The sequence below is a fragment of the Sodiomyces alcalophilus genome (genome assembly GCF_042370955.1).
Source record: "Sodiomyces alcalophilus JCM 7366 unplaced genomic scaffold ACRALscaffold_3, whole genome shotgun sequence".
In the NCBI taxonomy this organism is placed as follows: domain Eukaryota; kingdom Fungi; phylum Ascomycota; class Sordariomycetes; order Glomerellales; family Plectosphaerellaceae; genus Sodiomyces; species Sodiomyces alcalophilus.
In genome coordinates this window covers 1667862-1691610 of record NW_027263534.1, presented here as the reverse complement: position 1 = coordinate 1691610, position 23749 = coordinate 1667862, and the positions used below count along the sequence as shown (strand labels likewise).

Here is a 23749-nt window from a genome sequence, read left to right as displayed (position 1 = left end):
GGAGTATTTGATTTCTTCATAGATACCGAGGTATTTCCAGCGGTCTTTTAGTATACTATATTGTCGGCGGTCCACACCGGCCCGAGAGCAATTTGATTTTCTAGTCTATTTCAGCTATCTGGCGACGTCATTCCGCTGTGACGGTCGGCACGGTCGACTGTTCTCAATTCGCGACTTGTCCCAGGTCGAAACCTTGGGCCCCTGTTTTTATCGTCATGTGTTTGTCGGAACCGCCTTCTTTCTTGGGAGCCGTTGTCATGTACTGAGTTATGGGACCGTGGATCGACCAGGCGTCCTTCCCTATGTTTTTTCTTTCCTTTTGACGGTGACGTCGCAGCGACCGCCAGAGCGTGCAGATCAAGGGTTGTGACATGTTGGTGTAGGTGACGTCAAAGGCAAGGAGGACAACGAGACCTAGGAAATTATGGCTGGAGATACATTCGCTCAGATCGATCAACTACGACCAGGCCCAGCCTCTACATCGTATAGTAGCATGACGGTGTGCAGCTTGGCTAGGTTGGCCGTCGATATATTGATGTACGTTGTATTATTGGAATCGGGCTGTCCCATCTGTTCTCCCTTTCCTGGCCGGATGTAGCAGATCAATAACTTTTGCGCCGTCTGTTATGTCATCATTCAATTACCATCTTCTTTCTATCCACATATTCGGCGATTACTTGCTGCAGGGTAAAGAAACCATGTAAACACCGAGCAGAACTTGAGCAATTCCATAGAGAAATACGCCTAGCTAAAAACGAAAGCGAAAGCGAGAGGTATTTCTTATTCGCATCCCCGATGTATCCGTAAGTGAAAAGCGGCTAGGTAGAATATTGTTAAGAATGGTCCACCTCCTTGCCTGCCTATTCGTGCACCTCCGTATTCGCTTCGATCCCCTAACGAGACCGCCCGCATCTCCCCGCCTCCCCCAGAGTTCCAGGAACGCAAAGGGAGATGGGGATGTGGTGGAGCATTTTCCAAGAGGGGAAACGGAAGAGACGAGAAGGAAGCGTGCACTGGACAGTCCGTTGCCGTGACCGACTTTTGACAAATGGTGTTGTATGTGCCCTATGCCCGCAGAGTCGCATCGCATCACTACTCGTTACGTTTGTACTTTGCTACGATCGCTCCTTCTCTACCTAGCAAGTCATCCCGGATCTGTTTCAGAGAGACGCACCGCCATCCAGTCAGGGGGCACGCCAACCCGAACGCCCCGAGCTAGCCGCTTGTCGCAAAACTGCCGCCAATTCGTAGGCCCAGACCCATGCACTGACCGAATGGGAATGCCGTACGTACTCCGTACTGATTTTATGTGGGGCTCAACAAGTGATATCGAAATCCACCTTCACCAGGACACCACCTCAAATACCAGCAGTCCCATGAGACATGATCAGCACTCGTAACGCTGATATACCGGGTATTTATATATGGAAAGAACATAACTGGCGTTTACCTTTGTTTTCCGCTGACGTGCCTTGTTTTTTTCGGGCGGGATCCCATGATCAGGACCTGCGAAGTGTACTTCGTAGTCATGCAGGTTGTCTTGATTCCACTCCCTTGACTAAGCGAATACGGGGTCATCAGGACGTGGCTCTACGGACAAGTAGCGGGTGGCTTTCGTAGGGTGCATTCACGTCGTGTCTTGCCGCTCTGGGTGGTGTTTGAGGGTCCTTCTATTGGTCGATCATCAGGTAGTGGCATAGCCGTGGCGCAGAGTGTTTTTGTGCATGTGGCCGCATCCCAGCAGTATACGTTGTAGGTTCTAGCTAGAAAGACTGATAGAAGGAAGACTCAATTTCGGAGCAAGTGGCTTATAAGATGCAAACATATTCGTACGAAGTAGAATATTGGACCAGGCGAGACTACAAACCGTCGGAGATGTTCGAGGAGCCACGAAATAGGAAAACCCTACGTGTACGAAGTACGTTGAATGTAGTTAGTGGCGTTACCGTGAGGGTTTTCTATACGGATACCTATTTTCGGGATCTAGGCGCCGGCAGAGATACATCGACTCTGTGATATACATATCCGCTACCACATATTTGCTTTTCCTGCGTTTCCGTCTCTTCCCCGGAGCAAAGGGCGGCCCGTCACAGGGGAAAGGCGCGCTGTGAGCGCAAACAGTCCCAATCCTGGCCATTACAGCCCGCTACTTCGCGCCTGATCTACAGGGTCCACCTCCTCTTGGCCGATTCTCACTTGTGCTTATTACGTGGGTTGTACCAACAGGTAACAAAGAAGAAGAGTAAATGGAATTTCGGAGTGAAAGGCACATAAAGCTTATAAGAAACGCCCGTTCCATTTTCGGCGTCAATGGGAAGCAAATCCGGTCCTAGGGGCATTCGCTTTGAGGCAGCCTTTATTGCATTCGTCTTCCCTTTTCTTTCTTTCTTTTTCTTTTCCTGGAATGATCCGAAAGGAATAAATACATAATCACGGCAAGTACGGAGTATGATAGCCTCCGTCGTCATCTTGGGTGGCATCCTAGTCGCCACGGTGTGGTTCACAAATAGATGATGCTGACCAAGAATGCCCGAGGGCGAATAGACAACCAAAGACGCAAGCTGTGTAAGTCAGGCTCAGGAATTAACCATAACTTGGCCGTTTGGCATTTGCGTAATGCGTATATGAACCGGCGGGGAGATGGCCGAGTCATTCATTCTGGCCAGGACCTTGCCAGCCAGGTATTCTTCTCTTTTAGGTCTGGCCACTAACAAGACTCCAGCTTGAATTTTAGTACGGCCTGATTACGTCTTCCACCATCGATCGCTATTGGAAGCCGAAAGCCAAGCGGCGTTTATATGCTGGTTGCAGCTAGATCAAACGTTCCTCCAACCTTACTTTGCACGTATCTCGTCCATTCCACCAATACTTGCTATTAGAGGGGACTAAGTTCCATTCGATTTTCTCTCTACGAATATCTTTTCTCCATATCCTATATTCTTTCTCGATACCCCTTTTCCATTCTTGAGCGTGTCTTTCCATCTTTTCTCGACACCCTCAGACACGCTTTACCTCGATATCTCATTCTCCCGCCGAAATAAAACGAGAAAAAAAAAGGGCACATTCCTCCCACGTCGAACATCCGAGGGATCCGAGAGGCTCACTACCCAGCCATTCAGTTTTCCCACACAACAAGCTCTCCAAGATGAGGCTCATGGGCGCCGACTCGAACGGCTCGAGCACAAAGAGGATATCAGGTCGCAAACGAGGTATGTTGTTGGCTGTTGTCATGACGATGGCTTTTTTTTCTTCCATGACATTTCCCTTTCTTCTCCTTGACATTCGTACCCTTGGAGGTCTTACCTAAGCCACGTCATATACGATGATCCCTCACCGCAGGATAGGGAGATCCTGCCTACACTCGTTTCGTTTGCAAGTGCAGGGAACATGCTAGCGTGGAGAGGCTGTGCTGTGCATCCTAGGCCAAAGAATTCGAGAAGTCGAGAATTCGAGAATCCTTGGAATGTCGTCACAGCACGTCAGATTTGTCGCGGCGATCTCACGCACTTCACCTCCTTGCCTCATCTCCGGGCATCGGGGTCTGCTGCTCGCTGCGCGCCAATGAAACAGGGGTTTGCCTTGCCCTTCCCGTACACCAGCAAGTCGCCAGCGCGAATTCTGGTACCACACAGATCCAGCAGAGACCTCTCAGCATCGGTGGTATTTTGGGGCGGGTTTACTCAGCCTCTTTGTAATACGCAGCTTCCATGCCTGCCACATGCTGGTAGCGCCTGCCACGCTACACACATGCGTGCGCTCTCACCCACACACGTACCTGGGAAGTCCCGGGTGCGCTGTGAAACAATAGTACTTTTCGTACAACAGTACTTCATCAGCCACACTCAGTGCGGTACGCTAGAAATTTAGTGGCTCTTGCTTTCTGTAACGTTCTCACTACGGTCACATCTGTCCTATTGCCCACTCCCCACTTCGGAAATGCCCCCTCCTCCCTTTTTTCCCCTTGGCCAATTACCTCGTACTCTGTCCATCTTCCCAGACAATTCCCGGGGTGTTGGCCTGTACCGAAGCCCCATTCTGCTCTTCCCGCCCCTATACATAATGCCGATTGTTACCTGTCATGGGGTATACGGAACACAGTACTTGATGGATATCTGAAGGTGCTTGCGACTAACTGAACTTGCTACTTGGATAGTCCTGTCGTTTATGTCCCAGTTTTCCTCCAGTCACCGCGATCTGTCCAAATCTCCTCCCTCCTCTTCAGCCAACTCGACGCCAGCTTCCTCTCCTCCCCGCGACGACTCGCCAGTTTCCCTCGGCTCTTTCGACAACCAAAACTCCAAGAACCACAGCAAGGTTTCCAGACCGACCGACGCTGCCAAGCCTGTGCCTCCCGCTGCCCACTCGGAGCTGGAGCCTTTTCCGACTCTCCCTACCTCGGACCTGTCAACGTCTTCTTTCGTACAGCGCCCAGGCACTCCGCCCAGAGCCCAGACTTTCTCGGCGCCTGATGCTGATGCGTCACCCGTCAACGGATCACCTTTAAGTACGTCAGGAAGCCCGGCCGCCGGTCGCCGTCGTCAGCGGAACAACAGCCAACGCCCACGCTCGCTGGTACAGACCTACCAACCGCCCCTCATGGATGTCACCGAGGATACCATCCCGGAGCTACAGCCCATCTTCACGTTCCTCAACAGCCACGCCAACAAGTTGTATCAGGAAGGTTATTTCCTGAAGCTGGACGACCAAAACACACGTGCGTTCAATCACAGATCCTTCACCGTCTCTTTGGCGGATTTTCCCCTATCATGCGTGATCCCCGTCACCCACTTGTCTTAATCCTTTTCCGTCGAGGCACTTATATCTGACACCTTTATTTCAGAGGGCCGACCCAACCCCGATCGCACCTGGACAGAATGTTTCGCCCAGCTCGTCGGCACAGTCTTGTCCCTTTGGGATGCCGCTGAGCTCGATGCCGCAGGCGAGGACGGCGAAGTCTTGCCAAAATTTATCAACCTCACAGATGCCTCCATCAAAATGGTATGTTCTTTTGCAAAACCACCGCATCCGATGCAACCCCGTTCTGCGGCCAGGAATGCGGCCGTACCACGCCCAAATCGATCACGTCGGTATGTGCCGATAGACGGGCAGCTAGCTGACAGGAATCTCGACCTGGTAACAGATCGAATCGCTTCCTACGAGGTCGAACGACGAGCAACCGCTGCAGAACATCCTGAGTATCTCTACCGCAGGCAGGAACCGATATCTCCTCCACTTCAACTCGCACCAGTCGCTCATTCAATGGACGGCCGGCATCCGTCTAGCCATGTACGAACACTCCACCTTGCAGGAAGCTTATACGGGTGCCCTGATTGCCGGTAAGGGCAAGTCCCTTAACAACATCAATATCGTCATGGAGAGAGCGAGGTACAAGACGGAAGCATGGGTCAGGGTTCGCTTTGGCGCGGGAGTTCCTTGGAGGCGGTGCTGGTGTGTTATCACCCCGCCCGACGAGAAGGAATTTCAGAAACAACAAAAAGAGCTGAAGAAGCGGGCGCCCTACAATCGCTCAGCCGTCCCGACCCTTAAGGGCGACATTAAATTCTACGACACGAAAGTGGAAGGCAAAAAGCAGAAGAAGGCCAAACCGATCGCTTCAATCACCGATTCGTACTCTGCATATGCCATTTACCCCCAGGCCAAGTCGCTCGTCGATGCGTCAACGCTTCTCAAGATTGAGGGCAACATCACCATTCACTCGGAACCGCCTTCCTCAACAGAGGGATTTGTCTTCATCATGCCGGAAACCCAGCCCATGGTCAGCGGTTTCGAGATGCTGCTCCGTTTTCTCTTCCCCACGTGGGATACCTTCGGCCTCTACGGGCGTCCTGGAAGACTTGTTGCCAGCGTCTTGGATTCGAGATCGCTCATGTTCGCCATGCCCAAGCACAAGAGATACGGCTACATGGACATTCAAGATGTGTCTGGCTTGATCTTGACCGAAGGAAGCTCGTCGTGGTCCGAGCGGGAATGGCGAAAGCAAATGAAAGAACTCACCGGGCAGAAGATGAACTCGGTGGACGATTCGGCCGAGCCGTCCAAGTCGCACAGCAGGAGCAACAGCCGCATGAGCAACCGCCTCAGCTTCAATGGAAACGGGTCGCCCGGCCAGCCAGCACCCAGAGCCCGCGTTGGCTTCGCCGATGGAGGACAAGCGAGCACAATCACTGCCGTTCCATCGGATCCTAACATGCACAATTACACCGCTTTCCGCCCTCAGCAGGCCCCAGGAGGCTTTGACAAGGACCCATACATGAACTCCAATGGTCAACGCCAACCCATCGCCATGAGGAGCATTATGCGGGACAGGGCTGGCACCATGGAAGGAATGAGTTCGGACGACGAGCAGCTCTCTCGCAATACCCCGCCGCCGCTCGAAAGCATGCGGAACCTGCAGACGCCGGAGCCGGTGTCTCAGCCTCCGGCATTTAATCACGGACCCCGGTCCCATCCGGTGAGCAAGCCATACCACTCTCCCGAGCTTCGACAGGCCAACAGCCGGCTTTCGAATTCCACACTGTCCCACTTGGCCAACGCGGGCGGGTTGGCGGCCCCCACCCAGGGCCATCCTGACGGCGCTCATCCTGAAGGGAGAAGCGGCGTGGATAACGCCGCGTTCGCTCAACCATCGGTACATCCTCACGCCAGCCCTATAGGAGCCAATGCTAACGAGAACGGACTCAATGAAGCTATGAGGCCCCCGGGCTCCGCGCCCCCTGCGATGCCGCACCTGAGCCAACAAAGGTCCAGGCCCCAGCTAGCTCAGCCGGGGTACGGCCCTCCGCCGAGCCCTGGTCCCCGCAGCCCGATGCCTCCCAATCACCAACAGGGCGGCCCGGGCGGTGCCCTCCAGCCACCATACGGCAGCAACTTCTCTCGACCGGATGGCACCCAAACACCTCCCATCGGCGGGCCTGGCCGTGCACCCACACCGGACATGAGAAGTCCAGGTTATGGACAGCCGCCGCCGCAATTTCTGCGGGAGCAGCGACCGCAGACCCCCACAGCCGACACATCAGCCGGCCGAGGAGGCCAGGTGGAGATGTCTCCGCCCATCCATCGCAAGCCGGTGGCCGAAAGGACACCGCCGTCCGAACAAGCCATCCACCGCCAATATAGTGAGCGAAGCGTGGCGAGCAGTCGCTATGATGACGGTTCATCCGTTGCCAGTCCGGACTACGCCAGCACTCATAAGTCGGCCGAGACGCAGGAATCGGTGGAGCGACCCCGGGCAGGTGTGCTAAAGACCGTTGGCAGCGAGCCTCCAGTGCCGCCAGTACCGAACGCGTCTGGTTACGATATTCCGGAAGTCGACTTTGGCCGGACAATCAATTACGGCGCCAGTCCGCGAAAACAACCGGCCACGGTAGTGAATCCTGATGGCCACCGACCTTATTCTCCTGCCATGGCTGCCCATCATGACGCGGACGATATGGGCGATGCCGGGCGTGCTCCTTGGCAAAGTGAGACGAGCCGCGGGGGACACAGCCGGACACCGTCCAACCAAGCGTACATGAGACGGTCGAAAACCCCGGAGCCATTTGCCGGTCGGCGGCGCTCCTCGCAGGATTTCATGACCCATCTTCGGCGCAAGTCGGCTGACCTGCTTCAAGGGCCAGGGTCGCGAGGTGCCAATCACGGGTTCGATATGGGAGGCTCTTCAGAGATGCCGTCTCACATGTCGGCACGAGAGCAGGAGCAGATTGCGCGGATGACGGGCGCACCGCTTGTCAATATGACGGGGGGAGGCGGCGGAAATAGGCCCCAGTCTCCCGGCGGCGGTGGTTTGCTCGCTACGATTGATGCCCGAGAGCGAGAGAGGCAGCAGATGAAGCAGGGGCTCAACAGCCAAGCGGTCCAGCATGCGGCTTATCGGCAGCAACAGCAGATGCACCAACAATCTCCCTTCCCGCAGCAAGGGTATTCGCAGCCGATGCATGGTCAGCCAGGCTGGAATCCGAATCCGAATAGTATGGGCCGCGGCGGCGGGCCAGGCCCGTACGGACCTCCTCGGCCGCAGCAGCAACCGCCGTATGGTGGGGGGCCCATGCCACCGCACCAGGGTGGTGGGTATCGACCAATGCCTGCTCCTCCGGGCCGCATGCGACAGGCGGCGCCGCCGCCTTTGGGTCCCATGCCACCCGTTCCTCACGGCCAGTTTGGCGGAGGATCGCGGCCCCAATCGCCGGCCAGCCCCTATGGCCCACGGCCTCAACCAGGCTACCGCCCTCAGCATCAAGGCCATGCGTTCTAAAGTGGGCTAACGAGGGGAAGCTCGCTGAGCATCTACGTGAAAACACGGCAACGCGGGGCAAACGGCCAAAACAAAGTATGATGCTTTTTGTCTTATGACGAGAGGAGGATTGGCGTTTTACGGGCATTTTGGATTTGCTGAACGATAAGTCATAGAAAGCATCGGGTTATGGCCACCATGTTATCAGCAACAGGACGAGCATGTGCGGTGGAATTTCGTTGATTTGTTTGTTTTGTCCTTTCGTTTTGATGACACCACTAGGTACAGAGCATTTTAGCTGGACAGCAAGTGACGCGAAACAGACCGAATGAATGCCGACAGTTTATGAGTTTCTTTACTACTGTCCGAATGATAGGGGAGTTTTGTCGAGTCCATTCCCTCGGGTTCTTACTTGAAATTGAAGGGATCCCAAATTGAAATATCATACATGATACCGTGAACCAGGGACAAGGCACATCACGGGCTTCCAATGTTTATAACCTCATCTGCCGACGAGGTATGAGTGGTAAACCCCGCTCAAAGCGGGTTGGAAGCTCTCCGTTGGGTCCGGTCCCTTGGCCTGCAGCGAGGGCAAATTATCTACAATATGCAGTCTCTAGGCCATGCAGACACCGCCGGAAAGATGGAGTTTGATTGGTGCGGCAAAGCAGCGATGCTGACAACGAGATAACGGCCTAGGCGATGCCACGGGAGTATCGCATCGTTGTTCCGGGCGGCCCCTATTTCTCGCGTCAAAGCCTCTATTAACACGACGCCTGTGGCTGCGAGGATGTGGTCTGTCTTGGACCAACTGTCGTCAATGCCGACACTCCGAATGGTAACCTACGACGACTTAAAACTTGGGTTTTTCTTGGCTCGTGGGAACACAGGCGGACAGATACATACGTTGTCGTTGGCTTACAGAGAGAAACGCAAAGGACGTTGGCACAGTGACGCGTCTAAGCTTGGCGGGGACTCTTGGTAAAGACGACAATGGGCTAGGGTGAAGGACGCTTTATGATTTCCAACTTTATTGTATATGCTTATGTATGTATGTATGTTGTATGTCGTTGAATGCATGATGGTCTCTATAGAAGTCAAACGGCTCATGCCGGTGGGACAGGTCTCCATCCACACGGGCGTGTTGTACACTATGAGGACTAATTACTTAGAGGTAGATATAACACAAGGGCTCGCCGCTGAGGGTATTGAACATGGACTTGATAGGGAGATGGGGGCCGATGACGCCGACATCGAGGAGATCGTCGACGGTGGCGTCCGGGCTCGGAGGCATGTTCCGGAAGGTGCGGGTGCCGGCAATGGTGTTGGCCTGGAAGGGGTGGAGAGCCTGCCAGATCCAGTAGACACGGTCGACCATGGCGTGGTGTTGGTAGAAGGCAGGGTCGTTGAGCGACGTGAAGACGTCGGAGCCGTCGCCCCCCATAGCATAATGACCGGCGCCGCTGTAGGCAGACTTGGTAAGCATATCGCGAGAGGAAACGAGTGGGGACAAAAAAGAAGGGGGGGGGGGAAGGGAGAGAGGGGGGGAAGGGTCAGGTCTACGTACTGCATGCGCAGGGTTCCCTGGGGACCCTGTAGCTCATCCTGGAAGGCAGCGATGGTCTTGGAGTGTTTGCCGATGAGGATCTCGAAGAGGTTCTCCAGGGTGAAGCGAGCCGCAGCGGCATTGGTGAGATCGCGACGTTGGCAACGGGGGTTGTAGTCAAGTTGGTTCGTCATCAGGGGCAGGTAGCCCTCCATGGCAGGGCGGATAGGGCCGAGGTTGATTGTGAAGCTGGTTGCCAGACGTTAGTTGTCTGGTACGAATCGCCGCGGGGTTGTGGTGATGGTGGACTTACTCTTTGAAAGGACCGCTCTTGACGCACTATTGTAACGGCGGAGTCTTGGATTAGCAACCGGCGTTCCCCCTTTTCCTTTCGAACATCGCAAGGGAAGCATAACAAAAAGAAGAGGACACCACTTACACCGCCGCCCTTGCCGGAGGGCAACCAGACCTTTCCTCCACCAACGAGACTGCCGTTGTGCGGGACGTATTCGCCATCGCCACCCATGCTGGTGTCGCTGCCATCGAAGAGGGGCGATGCCTCGAGGTTGTCTTGGTACTTGAACCAGTTCCAGTAGGGCAGGGCGCCCTTGTAGCCGCAGTCGTTACGGAGGCTCTCCTCCCAGAGGTAGATGATGTACCTGTGCCAGGTGAGGAAGTTGCCGGTTCCGTGGATGAAGTCGGTCAGGTTGAGGTGGATGGCGACAAAGTCGTCGAAGAAGTTTTGGGCGGCCGAGAACTCGGGGGCGCGGGTGGGAAGTCGCCAGAGGCACTTGACGGCCTCGATGTATTCTTTCCTCTCGCATTTTTTCATGTGATCCCTGGCGGTGGTGACGAAGGATGAGCATCGTGACGGGGAAGATTGGGAAGGGGAAGAAAAGAAAAAAAAAGGAAAAAGAAAACCACTCACCAGTCCCTTCGCACACGGGCGTTGGCAAGGCTACAACCATTGCTGCGCTTTGCGACATCACCAGACTCTTCGGCTTCCTGGAGGTTCTTCAAGGCCAGGGCCTGGAAATCCTCAATGGTCCGGGGGTTCTCCAAGTCGACCTCGGTCGTCGGTGCCAGGTCGGCAGGAGTGGCAGGGGCGGCGGAGACCAGGCTGGCGCCCAATGCCAGGCCGGTGGCGATGATGTTGGAGAAACGCATCGTGGCCGTGACAAACCTTCAGACTTGTGTGGAGAATCTGAGGAATGTAAAGGTTGTTTTATTTGGTGCTGATCGGGGTTGAGTTCCGTGGGATGCAACGTGGTGGTCGCACGTGGGATTATATATATATCTACCTATGCCTACGCTGTACGTCCCGCTGCCCCTCTAGCGGCAACGACCGCATAATCGTACCCGCTGCTCCTCCTCCATGTTTATTTATTCAGATAACTCCGAGGTGGTGTTCTGTCGCACCGATCGAACCCACACCTTGAGTGGGTGGGTGGGTGACTTCGGTTGGTGCTTTTGGGCCAACGGCGTTGGTCAAATTACACTTAAACGAAGGGCGCCCCCTCTGCGAGAAACGAGAGTCCCTCAAATTAATACTCCGTCGAAAAAGCTGCGCCTACATACAACGTACATTCGGCTCGAACGACCAGACCCAGGTCCGTTGGCCGGTTGGAGCCGTAGCGTATGAAGAACGCACCCACTTGCAGGTACGAGCCGGAGCTGTGAGTGGTGCAGAACCCAGAGAAGTGGTCGCGGCGGGCGAACACGTGCGAGCAGGGGGATCAGGTTGGACGAAGAAAGAGGAAAGGGGGCATTTCGGCTCTGATATCGCCAAGCGGCCAAGAACTGCGACTGTTGGCCTGGTCTCTGGCTTTATATTCTCTCGAGACTAGCGCGCTCGACAAAAGGGCTTGAGCAGATGATATTACCTCAGCCTAGGTAGGTAATCCGACTCTTTGCCTGCAGAACAGGAGTCTTGCAGAGCAGTTGGGAACTTTTGTATGGGGGACGATGGGATCTCCCACCGGCTCGGACATATACCCCATACTCCCCCTCTCAACCCTGGGCAAACAGCATCGGATACTTCCGCCATTTCTTCAGTCCATCAACTTTTACAAGAGAACAACAGCAAGAGTCAACGAGGCGACGTGGGCAGGTGGGATTTAGCGTGGTGGCTCTACCTGGGCAAAAGCAGAGCTAACCGTGGGCAAGAATGTCTTCATTCACCCTGACCGACCTCTGAGAATCAGGGTCAGGGACGTTGGCGGATCTCTGCTTGGATGACCTCGACGTTGTATTCCAGGTTCCCGGGGACGTTGCATGCAGTTTGCAGGGTGCCATTGCCCCTGATTCTGTGCATGTATGTATGCAGTGAGAATCGAACTGAGCCGAAGACGAAAGACGAGATCATGAAAATAGACGAGAGAGAAGGGAGAGGGAGGGAGGGAGATGGAGGTCACCCTGCTGCGAGTCGGCCCCACAATACTAAACCCCGTTTCCTCCTTGCTCGACGGGTCGAGCTGAAGAGAGGGGGATGTTCCGCTCGCTTGAGCGGATAGCATTCTGTCTGAGCCGCGGTGGAGTCTGTACGTTGCACCCAGATCTGCAGCCAGCGCCCCCGTGTTATGGAGCGTATTATGTAAGAAGGTTAGTGCGGGTACCGGTCGGGCCGGGTTCTCGGCCGGGGGCACCAGCGTTATACCTGATCAAGACAGGTTGCCAAGTCCAACCCCCGCTTAATCAAATTTGATTCGATGTCGGTGTGGTGTCGCGAGATGGGATCTGGTACTGACCAACTGGCTCTCTGTTTTCCTTGTTTTACGTGTGGTATGCATTGTACGTTGTCCTTGTACATACCATATCAGGCTCAGCATGGCCTAAGCTTTATGGCCTCGACAAGTCGACAGTGTATCCGTTGGAGGTGTACGGAGTACGGGGTGCGGAGACAGTTTGAAGGTACCGGTACGTGCGATGTCATTTCGCGATGCACAAAGCGATTCTTACATACCGTTGTAGTGTACAACGGTCACATCATGCACAATGTACAGCCATGCGAACTGTATGCAGCAGCAAAGCTCAATGTCACCCCGCCAATTCCCCCCCTGCTCACCACCCGTTCCCCAGTGCATCTGCTAGGATACCTGATCGGTAACATATGACCGATCTTGTCCTGCTTGAGATGGGTGGTTTGTCCAAAAGTTTATGTGCTTGGATTCTAGAAGGACGTGCACCTTATTATAAGCCGACAGAACTAGCCCTCTGTCCCCGTCTCCCCGCCAAGTACCGTGTCCATACTTTGCATTACCTGGATACCTAGCCAGCCCGCGAAAACTGGAGCGCAGCACCATCCCGATCTATCCGTCTCCGTACCTAGTTCAGTTCCACTCCTTACTTCGTACTAAGTAATTACCCGGTCAACCCCACAGCCAAAATGCCTAAGAAGAAAAAGGGCCGACGGAGACTACCTTATTAGTAGAGAGGAGTATAACGTACCTATTGACTAGTGTGGGCTCCCCATTAACTCTTATTTTCACCACGTCCATACTAAAACACACAACTCTACGAGCATCTTTCTGCACTACAGTATGAGCAGTAAAGGGATCCTCCCCCAGGTTTCCATATATCTCTATACGATACCTGTGCAATTGTACGTTGTATGTTGTATCTCCTTTGCATGGGGCGATCGAGGGAGAGTGCAGAAGCAGGGATTTCTCTTTAAGGAATCATTTCATTGGACGCGCAGCGCAGGGATTGGAGATTTTCAAGTCTGTTACAAAGAGGTAGCCGAATGAAGAAAAGAGGCTAAGAAATTACGATCAGCCGTTGGTACGTACATACGCTGTACAACGTACGTTGTAAGTGTGGTCGCGGATTCGTGGTATGGCAAGCCACAATGCTATGGCTGACGCCATGGCATGGCATGGCCTGAGCCACACATGTTCGTACAACGTACTGACTCCTGCGCCATGGTGTTCATCAGAGGCCCCGGACCAACGTTGGTATCTGTCCGGGAGAGAGGAGTCCTGGGTTGCGATCCACTTTTTCCATGGCACTGTGTACGTTGTACGAATAAGTGAGACAGAAGCCTACCTCTACCGAGCCCTCGGTCTATAGGTTGTACCTATGTACGTACGTCTGTTGTACTTTGTGGGATCTAGAATAACTAAGCGAATTGGACCGAGACGACTACAACGTACTGTACCGGTACAACGTATGGCTCCTGCTTCCCATATCAAGTGCCCGGCGCCTGTGGGAGGAGATAATATTAGTATAGAAGCGCGTATGCAGTATTGCACTACTGCCTATATAGTGGAATCGTATGTATTCGACAATCTGCTGCCCCTATTACGAATATATGTACGCGAGAACATTCGAGTTTTGTCATGGCCATGGAGTACAACGTACTACATATTGGGCCGTTGAACTGGTTTTCGAGACTTTTGGTACTCGTACGTTGTACTTCGAATGTCTATGAGGCGTTGCTGGCTTATGGTGTGTCTTATGATTGGGTGGTTAATCTACGATTATTACCTCGTTGTATACAGTACGCGTACCATAGCCAACCAATGAGAACATACAACGTACTAAAACCATAAGCCAACAACGCCTCGTACACGCCTCGCGCACGCATACATATGCAGTTCAATCACCAAAAGTTTTATTAAATATGTATCTACCTTGAACTCACAGCTGCAAGTCTGCGCCGCTTGCTCTGCCCATTATATCCTTCATCGAGCGGGCAATTATACGCCGTACGCTCAGTGAACCACCAACTCCCATAATCTTGTGGCTTGGGGTGGGAGATGAACAGTATGTACGTTGTACATGCGACCAAGTATCAAGCCTTTCTTCTTCGGCAGTCTCTTTTGGTACGCGGAGATCAGACTTGGCAACCATTCTTAATGCGGTTCGACCGGACGGCATATGCCACTAGGCCTACCGCTAAGATCAACTTAAGATATGGACTATACGCTAAACAGCCCAGCCGACATTCGTTGGAAGATCGAATGAAAGGGAACATCCCTCCTCCACTGTAACAGCGTACAAACAAACGTACATACTGTAATACTGTACGTATCTACACACAATGCTGACGCTGAAGCATCGACCATGCAATCAGGAACGCCTCTCCTTAGTGTTCACCATGCGCCAAGCATCCCTAACAATATCACCATACATACAGCGTACCTAACAACAAGGGTTGGTGTGACGAGAGGCGCGCCCGGTCCGTGGGCGAGTCTTAGACGTTGCAGACTTTACGTACTCGGTAGCAAGTGGCCGCCCAGGGAGCTGGTTGACAAGGTCCGGGTTACGTTAAGACAAGGATTCGGAGCCACTTTGCCGTCCCCCAAGACGGGCTAATATGCGAAATCCTTCCATCGCGGGCGGGCGCTCAGGACTTCTTTTCCTGTTTTGCTGCGAGAACACCGAGTGAAATGCCTAGGTCCCCAGCTTTTCCAATTGAGACAACATGTTATTATGTACCAGCGTAGGCCCTACCAGCCTTGTCTCGCTTCCAACCGGTAGCTGGAGGACCTTTTGACGGAACTAGCCTTAGGCGCAGGGGCACTGCCGAACGGATGCAACAGATCTTCGAAGGGGAAAGTCGCTTGTTCAGCTTGACCGTGAAACTCTTCATGCTATCCTTATATACAGTACCTGCAGCCCGCCTGTGGAGAACCCTGGGTGTGTCATCTGTCATTTGCGATTTCTCCATTCGCATCTCGCGTGTGTAACGGCGGCATCCTTTTCTGTATTTTTCATTTATATCATACTGCTCACCTGCGTCGGCTTCATCCGGCCGAACAAGAGAATATACGCAGGCACGCGACACAGATCGACAAAAAAAACAAAGACACCGAGTTGTAGAAGGACGGCGACTCGTCCATCGTCCGTCATCATGTCGTCTGGGCCGCCTCCAGACATTGATCCGGCGTACGCAGCCGAGACCAATTTTCCGCGTATGATGGCGATCAACGGTACATTTCAGTGCGTCTCTCTAGCCCTACTACCTCGGACAACACATCTCGTCTCGTCCCTCCCGTCCGAACGCGTCTTCTAATGGAGTTGCTTTGTCTATCAGCGGAATTGCCATCATCTTCCTCGCACTGCGCCTTTACGTCCGGGTGCATTTACTCAAGTCGTTTGGCATAGACGATGCGGTCATGATTCTGGCATGGGTACGTTTCTCGATGGGCAATGGAGCAACCAAGCAGAAGGCACGCGGGCAAGAAAAAGAAGATACAAGAAAGGAAGGGGGCCCAACTGCCTCTGCTTCGTATGCGAGAAAGAGGACTCGAGAGTCGATCAAGAATACAACTGACCTCGGAATTAGCTGTTCCTCTTTGGAGGCGGCATGGTGACACAAATCATCGCCGGCACACACGGCGCATTAGGACGCCATGCCGACGCTGTGACTGTGGAAGAGATGGAGATGTACGGCATGATGAGCTTCGTGCAGGGCGTCTGTATGACGGTCACCAGCATTTGTCTGCTCAAGTTCTCCATTGCCCTGTCGCTACTACGGCTCAACAACCAAAAGAAGTGGTACAAATGGATCCTCTGGGGACTGATGGGTACGACTCGATTCCTATTGACACCTTGTGGCACCTTGATGCCTCAACGTCTGATCGTTTTCTAACCTAGCACTTTTCTGGCACAGTGTTCATCTTCTGCTACATGATCCTGGGCTGGGTGTCTCTGCTGGCCTTCTGTAAACCGGTCGAGGCCCATTGGGACAAGGAGGTGTTCAAGACGGCCACATGTTACCCCCGTGAGACGGCAAACCTTTTCGCGTCATTGAACACAGGTGAGCCACCACAGATGGACGGCACCCCTGAGTCGATTCGGAATGCTGACCATCCTGCAGCCTTTAATATTTTCACCGACGTCGCCTTTGCCACGATCCCGATTCCGATGCTCTGGGCGCTACAAACCAAGTTGCGTGTGCGGATTTACCTGATTGCCATTTTCAACCTTGGTTACATGTACGACTTTTTTCTTTTTTCTCCCCTTCTCCCTGGAAACTGGAAATCAAGCTCACAGGGATGAACAGCGCGGTGGGCATCGGCATCGTCAAGCTTATTTTCCAGCTGATCACGCGAGGCGAGCCTGATAAGACGTTCCATAACTGGATCCAGTTCTTCGGACTGTAAGTGGCATTCCCTCTTTCCCATTCCAATCCTATCCGTACCTTTTCTTTACTGCAGGGCCAAACTGACCCGAATCATCCAGGCTCCAACAAAATGTCGGCATGATCACCGCGTGCGCCCCGATGCTCAAGCCCCTCGTTGCCAGGACGCTCAAACTCCAAAGCTCGTACGCAACTCCGTCCGGACCCAGCGGCTACGGCGGCCGACAAAGGCCAACGGCGGCCGGTTACATCCGGGAAGACACGTCGGGATTCGAAATGTCCAAGCTCCAAGGCGGCGTCAGCGATCCGTACCACACCACCGTCAAGGGCGGCATTAGCGACGACGGCAGCGAGACGTCCATACTGGCCGAAGGCCTGCAGCACAGGGTGATGCGACACACCGAGATTACGGTCGAGGAGTCGGGTCCAAGGACACACCAGTGAGACGACGGCCTGCCGAGCGCGTTTCGGTTGGGGGGTGAAAAGGGCCAGGGTGAAAATAAAATGAAGAGAAAACAATAAAGTGATGGGAAAATACCAAGTGGGAGTTGGGAGTTGCAGGTAATGATTTCCAACCTCCTACAGCCTCCCTGGGTCGCGAGTTGCTTCGACGTGTGGTTCTTTCGCCATAACCCTAACCCTGTTCAGTTTTGGATAACCACCAGCGTGCTCCGTCCTCTCGTCACGTAGTTACGAGAAATCTTGAGAAAAGGCTCCGCATGAAGAGGAAGTCTTTTTGACTTTAAACATCACAGCAAGCCACTCGAAGGAACCGTGGGGTAAAGAGGCGGTTCCTCTTGGTAATTTCCTCTTGGCCATCCACGCTATCAGGCGGTGCATTGTATATACCATTACAAATCTATTTCCGAATAATATTGTGGGTTAGTAATGAGGACAAGGGAATACAAGATCGTTTTTATGAAGCCATTGTTCTTGATATTCGTGACGGGCCAAGTTTGAGTAGTAGGTACCTTGAAAGTGTATACGATACTTTGTAAGTACATACTTCGTATTCTTAGGTGGGGGTAGACGGGCTGCCTGACAGCTGACAGAGATCGTGTACCGTTTTCTAGGCCCAACCGTTTGGGGCCGACGTGTACGAAACGCGCCAGCTCGAGCTACACGGCAGCGTATTGTCGCCCTATAGATTTGGCTGTCATGCCGAATTGAGAAACAATCCCTGGCCATTTGATCACATCCCTCGAGACCTACCCCTCGACTTGTCAAGCTTTGATCTCAGTCGTTTGCTTCTCGGCCGGTCACGTTGGTTCGTTTTGCGTCCTCGAGCTCACTTCACCTGATGATTATTTTCCTTTCCTCTTGACCTACGATCCAGCGGTTTTTTATCTCTATTTTCTCCCCGCCGAGACTGAGGTTTCATACTTGGGCAGTGGCATCGAAGCTACGACCTATCATTCCTCCTGATCACGGGGTGCTTTTTTTTTCTCTTTTTTTTTTTTTTTTTTTCCCCCTCCGTCATCTTTCCTTTATTTTTCCTTTTCTTTTCATTGCTTTTTTTTTTCTTTTCCCATCTGATCTCCATGCACCATTCCCCTCCCTCGGCTGCCTTCTTTGGGATGTATGTAGAAAATCCTCCGTTATTCGGTGACCAAACCCCCACCGCCGCCTCACTCAAGGGCCACACCCATCAACAGTCGAACGCCTATTCTGCTTTGCTGCCTTGAGCCCTCGTCGAGTCGCTCACCGCGCACTGAGTCCTGACCTACCGACCTACCGACCTACCGACCTACCTGCCGACCGACCGATTGACAGACGACAACCCGGTTTACTCTGCCACGAAAAGATAGCATCGTTCTTCTCCGACGTATCCCGCCTCTCCTTCCGCCCTTCCCCAGCATACTGATATCGCTGCCTGTTTCGACCTCAAACGCAACGACCTTCGCACGCGCACTTCACATAACTTTACAAACGACTTCTCCCTCCAAGCTCGTCGAGTCGGTGAACTAGCCAGCCGTTGCTTCCCCCAAGAAATTTACTAGAGGCCCTAGTGGCTTGACCAGGCCTATCCCCAAACCAGTTCTGGCCCAAAACCAGCTCTGGTCCTTCATCAGCTCCGCTCCCTGTCCCAATTCCCAATGGAGGGTGATGGAGTCGACCTCACCCAGCGTATGCTCTTCCCCAACCCTTCTGCTTCACTTCTTCCCCCTCGTCTCCTTCGCCTGTGGCTAGGAATCTCACGTCAAGCTGACAACGTCTCGTGCTTCAGCCACCCAGAATGTTCTGGACCCGAGGCGGATCGGCCAGCAGAACTCGGGCTTCTCCGACGAAGACATATCCGACATCATTTGCCTCCTCTACCCTTATTCTCCCTTTGCCCGACGGGAGGTCCACCGCATAGCCCAGGAAGACCGGAGACACATCGTGGGAACCGACGAAGCCGCCGCCATCGAGCCCGATTACGAAGAGGAGGATCAGGCAGACAGGTTCCGTGTGGCCCCGCCCAACACCGGCGAGCATGCCGTCATCCTGCGCCTCTCGGCCGAGGTCAAGGATCCGCTCCAGGGCTTCCAGTTCGGCAGGAACCCTAGCCGTTGCGACCTGTGCTTCCGCAACGACCCCATGAAGCGCCTGAGCAACGTCCACTTTCGCATTTACGTCAACGAGTATGGCGTCGTCATGCTGGAGGACCGGTCCACCAACGGTACCATCGTCGACAGCCATCTCTTGCGCGGCAAGAACCCGAACAACGCCGATATCCGTCGAACATTGACTCACGGGTCAAGGATCAAGATTCTGATGCACGACGAGGCGCGAGATCTCGAATTCCTCGTCCGCATACCCAAGAGAGAGGGGTCCTATGACCGCGCCTATACCCACAACCTGGAGGACTACTTTTACCGCTTGAAAGAGCTCAGGGAAGAGGCGGAGAATAAAACCCTTACCCCCGGCCCCGGTGGACATGTAAGACCCAAAGACAAACAAAACATACCCTCTTTTTATCCCCCAGCTTCCCGTCTGGAAGTTCTTGTTTTCTCTGCGTCCCTGACCTTGAATAGCCTGACCTCTTCGCTACTCCCAAGACCCGCGCCCCGCCACGGCCGAGAATCCCGCTACCTTCGGCCACTACCCACGAGAACGTCGACCGGTTCCCCAAGGAGTGGAGAGGTTCTGATAGGTACAATAAAGTCGGCCAAATCGGAAAGGGCGCCTTTGCCGTTGTCCATAAAGTTACTTCCAAATTCGACGGCAACCCATACGCGGCCAAGGAGCTGGAGAAGCGACGCTTCATGAAGAATGGTGTCCTCGATCAGAAGGTTGAAAATGAGATGAAGATCATGCAGCGGGTACAACATGTGAGTGGTTCGCCAGGCCGCCTCACACCATGGTCGATTAAATCTGACTGACACTCCTGCCAGCCCAACGTTGTTCGTTACATAGAGCATTTCGACTGGGAGAACCGACTCCTGATTATCATTATGGAATACGTGCCCGGCGGCGATTTGGGTAAACTCGTCGCAGATCGAGGACCTCTGCCGGAGCCTCTGGTCCAGCAAATGACTTCTCAGCTTCTCAGCGCCCTTGGCTACCTACACGAGAACAACATCACCCATCGTGACGTAAAGCCGGACAACATCCTCATCCAGTCGGTGAACCCATTTGAAGTCAAGCTCACCGACTTTGGATTGTCCAAGATGGTCGATAACGAGAGCACATTCCTCCAAACCTTCTGCGGCACCCTACTCTATTGCGCCCCCGAAGTGTACTCGGAGTACACCGAATACGACGACAACGGCTTCAGGCAGCCTCGCAATCGAGCGCGGCGTCCGCCTCGGGGTCAGAGGTACGACCACGCCGTCGACATCTGGTCCTTGGGCGGCGTCCTTTTCTATGCCCTCACCACCAGGCCTCCGTATCCCGTGAAGAACGGCATCAGCTACTCAGAATTGTTACATCAGATCATGACTACGGAACTCAACGCAGCCCCGTTGATCCAGCACAACGTGTCTCACGAGGCCATCCATTTCCTTTGCTCCATGCTCCAGAGGAGGCCGGAAGCCCGAGCGGCCATCAGCGATCTTCAGCAACATCCTTGGCAGGGCGGCGGTCCACGTCCCGACGACGAGCAGTCCCTCGACGCGATTACCGACGACGAATTGGAAGTGGGCGCCTCACAGCTCAGTCTACATGAAGGCCAGGGGCCTCATTTCCTCGATGCACATCCGCCGGGGGAAGTTGCTGACGAGGTCTTGGACGACTTGCTCGGGGAATTTTCCGACAAGGAAAACAGCGAAAATCACGGCACCTTTGGCCGTCCTGGACAAGGAGCTCGTTTATTCGGGGAACTCAATGTATCTGCTGTGGGAAGCTCGGGAGTCATCCCTGCAGATCGCCTCAACCTTGCAATATCGGACTCATGCCATAGGGCCGAGGACAGCATGGAAACAGAAATCCGAGACAGTATTAGCTCCGGCGATGCCTCTACCCCGGGCAACGGCCCTACCGGGGGCGTGCAGTTACCCATGTCGGCCGCACCTGGTCAGTCTACGGATCAGTTGCAGAGCCTCGTAGAGAACGTTCAGTCGCAAAGTCTGGGGGCGTCGGCCGCCGCCCAATCTGTTTTAAACGGAAGCTACTACACGACAAGTAAACGCAAACCTGGGTATGATACCAGCGACGAATTCGAAGAACGACGACGACAGGAGAAGCCCGTGTTCAAGCGCTTGCGGTCGGAGGCGAACATGGAAGCGCTGGCGAACCAGTCGCTGGAAGACTGCATCCTGCTCGCATCGGTGCCGCTGGTGAAGCGGCTAGAGTCCGGCCGCCTGATCGACGGGCCCCAGGACAAGACCTTCTTCTGGGTGGGACACGAACTGGCGACCTGGCATCTGGAATACCCTGAGATGACGGAACTCCAGCGTCAGGTCTTCGAGCAGGCGGCCGAGGCGCGGAAAGAGACGTTCAGCCCGGGAAAATCGCCTCTGTGGGACCTGGCCATGAAACACTTCCCACCCACTCCGCTCTCCCAATGGATAGAGGATACAGAACAAAACCCCGACCCCGCGACGGCTGCAGCCGTGTCCCGTGCCACGCCCCAAAGGGAGACGGGAAACATCGCCGATGTTGCGGACCGCAGTATGCCACCTACGGCTCCGTGTCGCCAGGGGGGAGAAGAGGAAGAGGAGGACTCCTTGCCGGATACATTGCCACCAACCCAGCGCATTGTTCCTATCCTGGCCGAGGAAGGGGCTCACCGTGCCTTGGCGGTCTTGGAATCTGCGCCCGACTCAGTGATACCCGGCATATCTATACCAATCACCGACTCGTTAATGTCATGGGGAAGGGCGCCAGGGAACACGGCCGTCTACATCCCGAGGTCTGAGACGAAAGTCCCAAAATACGCGGTCAAGATGCTTCTTTGGAAAGACGGCTACGATCCCTCCAAGAGGTCCTCGAGCAAGACGGTGCAGCCGTGGGAACAAGATGGAGACTCATTTGGATACTCCTTTTACGTCTCCACCAAGGCCACCATGGGCATCCACATTAACGGGTTCCATCTCCGCTCATCCGCATCCCCGTCGTCCTCGTCCGAGTGGATACAGCTGTACAACGGGGACGAAATCGTCGTGTGGGGAGGCATGGGCGACCCGCAAAAGACGAAGCTCATCTTCCGCTGCTTCTGGGGCGGTTCGGCGCAAGCCCGCCCGGCGTCTCTGCTACCGCGACCCGTGTCGCCGTCGGCGGCGCGCAAGATCGAAGAGGCCTTTGCCAAGACGGAGAGGCGCCTGCGTACCGAAGTGGAGCGGACCCGGAAGATGGAGGAGGCGCAGCGCGACCTGGCCCGGCGGCAGGCGCGGGTGCAGCTCGAGCGCGAGCGGACGCGCGTGTTCGAGGAGAAGATTCTGGATGCGCGAGAGTACCTTGGCGCGATGAAGGCGACGATGACGACGATGACCATGACGGCGGCTTCCCGGCGTGGGTCGCCGGCGAGTGGCCCCCCGACGGGGACGACGACGCGACTTGACCTGGGGACTTAGATGGTCTCTCATCTCCTCCATGCCTCTTTTTTTCCATACATGACTTAGTATAACTAAAAGAAATAATAAAATAAACTTCTGTATCATTAATGTAAATATCCATTTGCAGAGCAGCAGTCAAGACAAACCTTCATGCTAGTTGTCTGCATGGCTTGTGGCACTCAAGGAGCCCAGCGTCCATGGCTCGTACACGTCGAAGATGATCACATAAAACTCGAGGCGCGACATGGGTTTGGGATAGTTCAGTACTGAAAGTCTTAAGCTAAGTGTACACAATGAAAATGAGGCGAGCAGGCGCCATCGCAAGTTGCCATGTCTGTCCGTCCATGAGTGATCGATGCCATTGCACTTCGCCTGCTCCATTCCGTCTCTCCAGAACGAACATCCAAATACAACCCTCGAATCCTAGACAATTCCCTATTTGGAGACGTTGGCACTCGTTGTTTTGGTGCCAGGGACTGGCCTTTCATCCTGACTGACGTTTTCCCTTGAACATATCCGTGTTGCCAGGATCGGGGTTTTGCGCTTCTTTGTGTTTCTTTTTCCCATTTTCTTTCTTTTTCCTTTCTTTTTCTTTTCTTTTTCTTCTTGTGGTAGTGCAAAAATGGTTTGTCAAAACAAAAGAGCAAAATCAAGGCGAGACATGAGAAAGAAGAACAAGACAAATGAAGGAAGAGAAATGGTTCATAAAGCAGTAGGTCGAACAACATGGTGCAAAACGACGTAGAAGAGGAAGAACAAACGCATGGTATTCCCCAGGTCATCCTGAGTCCAGATGACGGACTCCACGGGGGAGATTTACAGGGAATGAATGAATACAGAAAGAATCAAAAAGGAAGAGTAAAAAGAAGCAGCGTGGGATGGAGACG

At 53.9% G+C, this 23749-nt stretch overlaps 7 protein-coding genes across 7 annotated transcripts; 4 read left to right on the top strand and 3 right to left on the bottom strand.

The window, feature by feature from the left end:
* Window positions 1–114: 114 nt before the first annotated feature.
* Window positions 115–3255, bottom strand: ACRALDRAFT_1092971 (uncharacterized protein; the record flags this gene model as incomplete). Its single annotated transcript, XM_071019641.1, has 21 exons — window positions 115–135; window positions 176–457; window positions 499–621; window positions 663–717; window positions 873–1038; window positions 1104–1155; window positions 1196–1315; window positions 1347–1357; window positions 1468–1539; window positions 1599–1787; window positions 1834–1859; window positions 2004–2105; window positions 2141–2195; window positions 2225–2329; window positions 2435–2561; window positions 2595–2707; window positions 2758–2766; window positions 2846–2885; window positions 2952–2996; window positions 3063–3099; window positions 3134–3255. 21 exons carry the CDS (start codon window positions 3253–3255, stop codon window positions 115–117), a joined length of 1872 nt encoding a protein of 623 aa, XP_070875924.1.
* ACRALDRAFT_2034174 (uncharacterized protein) lies at window positions 2965–8727 on the top strand. The gene is made up of 4 exons (XM_071020747.1): window positions 2965–3209; window positions 4154–4714; window positions 4841–4998; window positions 5141–8727. Exons 1-4 carry the CDS (start codon window positions 3146–3148, stop codon window positions 8270–8272), a joined length of 3915 nt encoding a protein of 1304 aa, XP_070875923.1. The 5' UTR covers window positions 2965–3145; the 3' UTR covers window positions 8273–8727.
* Window positions 8728–9419: 692 nt separating this feature from the next.
* On the bottom strand, window positions 9420–10575 carry ACRALDRAFT_2072523 (uncharacterized protein; the record flags this gene model as incomplete). The annotated part of the gene is made up of 4 exons (XM_071022197.1): window positions 9420–9714; window positions 9819–10046; window positions 10111–10136; window positions 10237–10575. Coding segments are annotated over 4 exons (888 nt in total), but the record flags the coding sequence as incomplete, so codon positions are not given.
* An 890-nt stretch (window positions 10576–11465) lies between these two features.
* ACRALDRAFT_1062567 (uncharacterized protein) lies at window positions 11466–12127 on the top strand. The gene has a single exon (XM_071016628.1). It carries the CDS (start codon window positions 11763–11765, stop codon window positions 11916–11918), a length of 156 nt encoding a protein of 51 aa, XP_070875921.1. The 5' UTR covers window positions 11466–11762; the 3' UTR covers window positions 11919–12127.
* Window positions 12128–14723: 2596 nt separating this feature from the next.
* ACRALDRAFT_208805 (uncharacterized protein) lies at window positions 14724–15677 on the bottom strand (the record flags this gene model as incomplete). Its single annotated transcript, XM_071022505.1, has 11 exons — window positions 14724–14782; window positions 14838–14847; window positions 14895–14910; window positions 14948–14990; window positions 15016–15041; window positions 15089–15143; window positions 15180–15203; window positions 15237–15278; window positions 15322–15369; window positions 15411–15474; window positions 15534–15677. The coding sequence occupies 11 exons, from the start codon at window positions 15675–15677 to the stop codon at window positions 14724–14726; spliced, it is 531 nt and encodes a 176-aa protein (XP_070875920.1).
* Window positions 15652–17328, top strand: ACRALDRAFT_1069604 (uncharacterized protein; the record flags this gene model as incomplete). Its single annotated transcript, XM_071017684.1, has 6 exons — window positions 15652–15740; window positions 15835–15931; window positions 16087–16327; window positions 16414–16738; window positions 16807–16902; window positions 16986–17328. The coding sequence occupies 6 exons, from the start codon at window positions 15652–15654 to the stop codon at window positions 17326–17328; spliced, it is 1191 nt and encodes a 396-aa protein (XP_070875919.1).
* A 1083-nt stretch (window positions 17329–18411) lies between these two features.
* On the top strand, window positions 18412–22960 carry ACRALDRAFT_1049139 (uncharacterized protein). Its single transcript, XM_071015580.1, has 4 exons — window positions 18412–19011; window positions 19112–19806; window positions 19902–20198; window positions 20262–22960. Exons 1-4 carry the CDS (start codon window positions 18981–18983, stop codon window positions 22878–22880), a joined length of 3642 nt encoding a protein of 1213 aa, XP_070875918.1. The 5' UTR covers window positions 18412–18980; the 3' UTR covers window positions 22881–22960.
* The last annotated feature ends 789 nt before the right edge of the window (window positions 22961–23749 follow it).

Coding starts and splice junctions, on each gene's coding strand:
- ACRALDRAFT_2034174 (XM_071020747.1), top strand. CDS start 3,146: ATGAGGCTCATGGGCGCCGACTCGAACGGCTCGAGCACAAAGAGGATA. Junction 3,210..4,153: donor GATATCAGGTCGCAAACGAG/GTATGTTGTTGG, acceptor CTACTTGGATAG/TCCTGTCGTTTATGTCCCAG. Junction 4,715..4,840: donor GCTGGACGACCAAAACACAC/GTGCGTTCAATC, acceptor CCTTTATTTCAG/AGGGCCGACCCAACCCCGAT.
- ACRALDRAFT_1062567 (XM_071016628.1), top strand. CDS start 11,763: ATGGGATCTCCCACCGGCTCGGACATATACCCCATACTCCCCCTCTCA.
- ACRALDRAFT_1049139 (XM_071015580.1), top strand. CDS start 18,981: ATGGAGGGTGATGGAGTCGACCTCACCCAGC. Junction 19,807..19,901: donor CCCCCGGCCCCGGTGGACAT/GTAAGACCCAAA, acceptor GACCTTGAATAG/CCTGACCTCTTCGCTACTCC. Junction 20,199..20,261: donor TCATGCAGCGGGTACAACAT/GTGAGTGGTTCG, acceptor CACTCCTGCCAG/CCCAACGTTGTTCGTTACAT.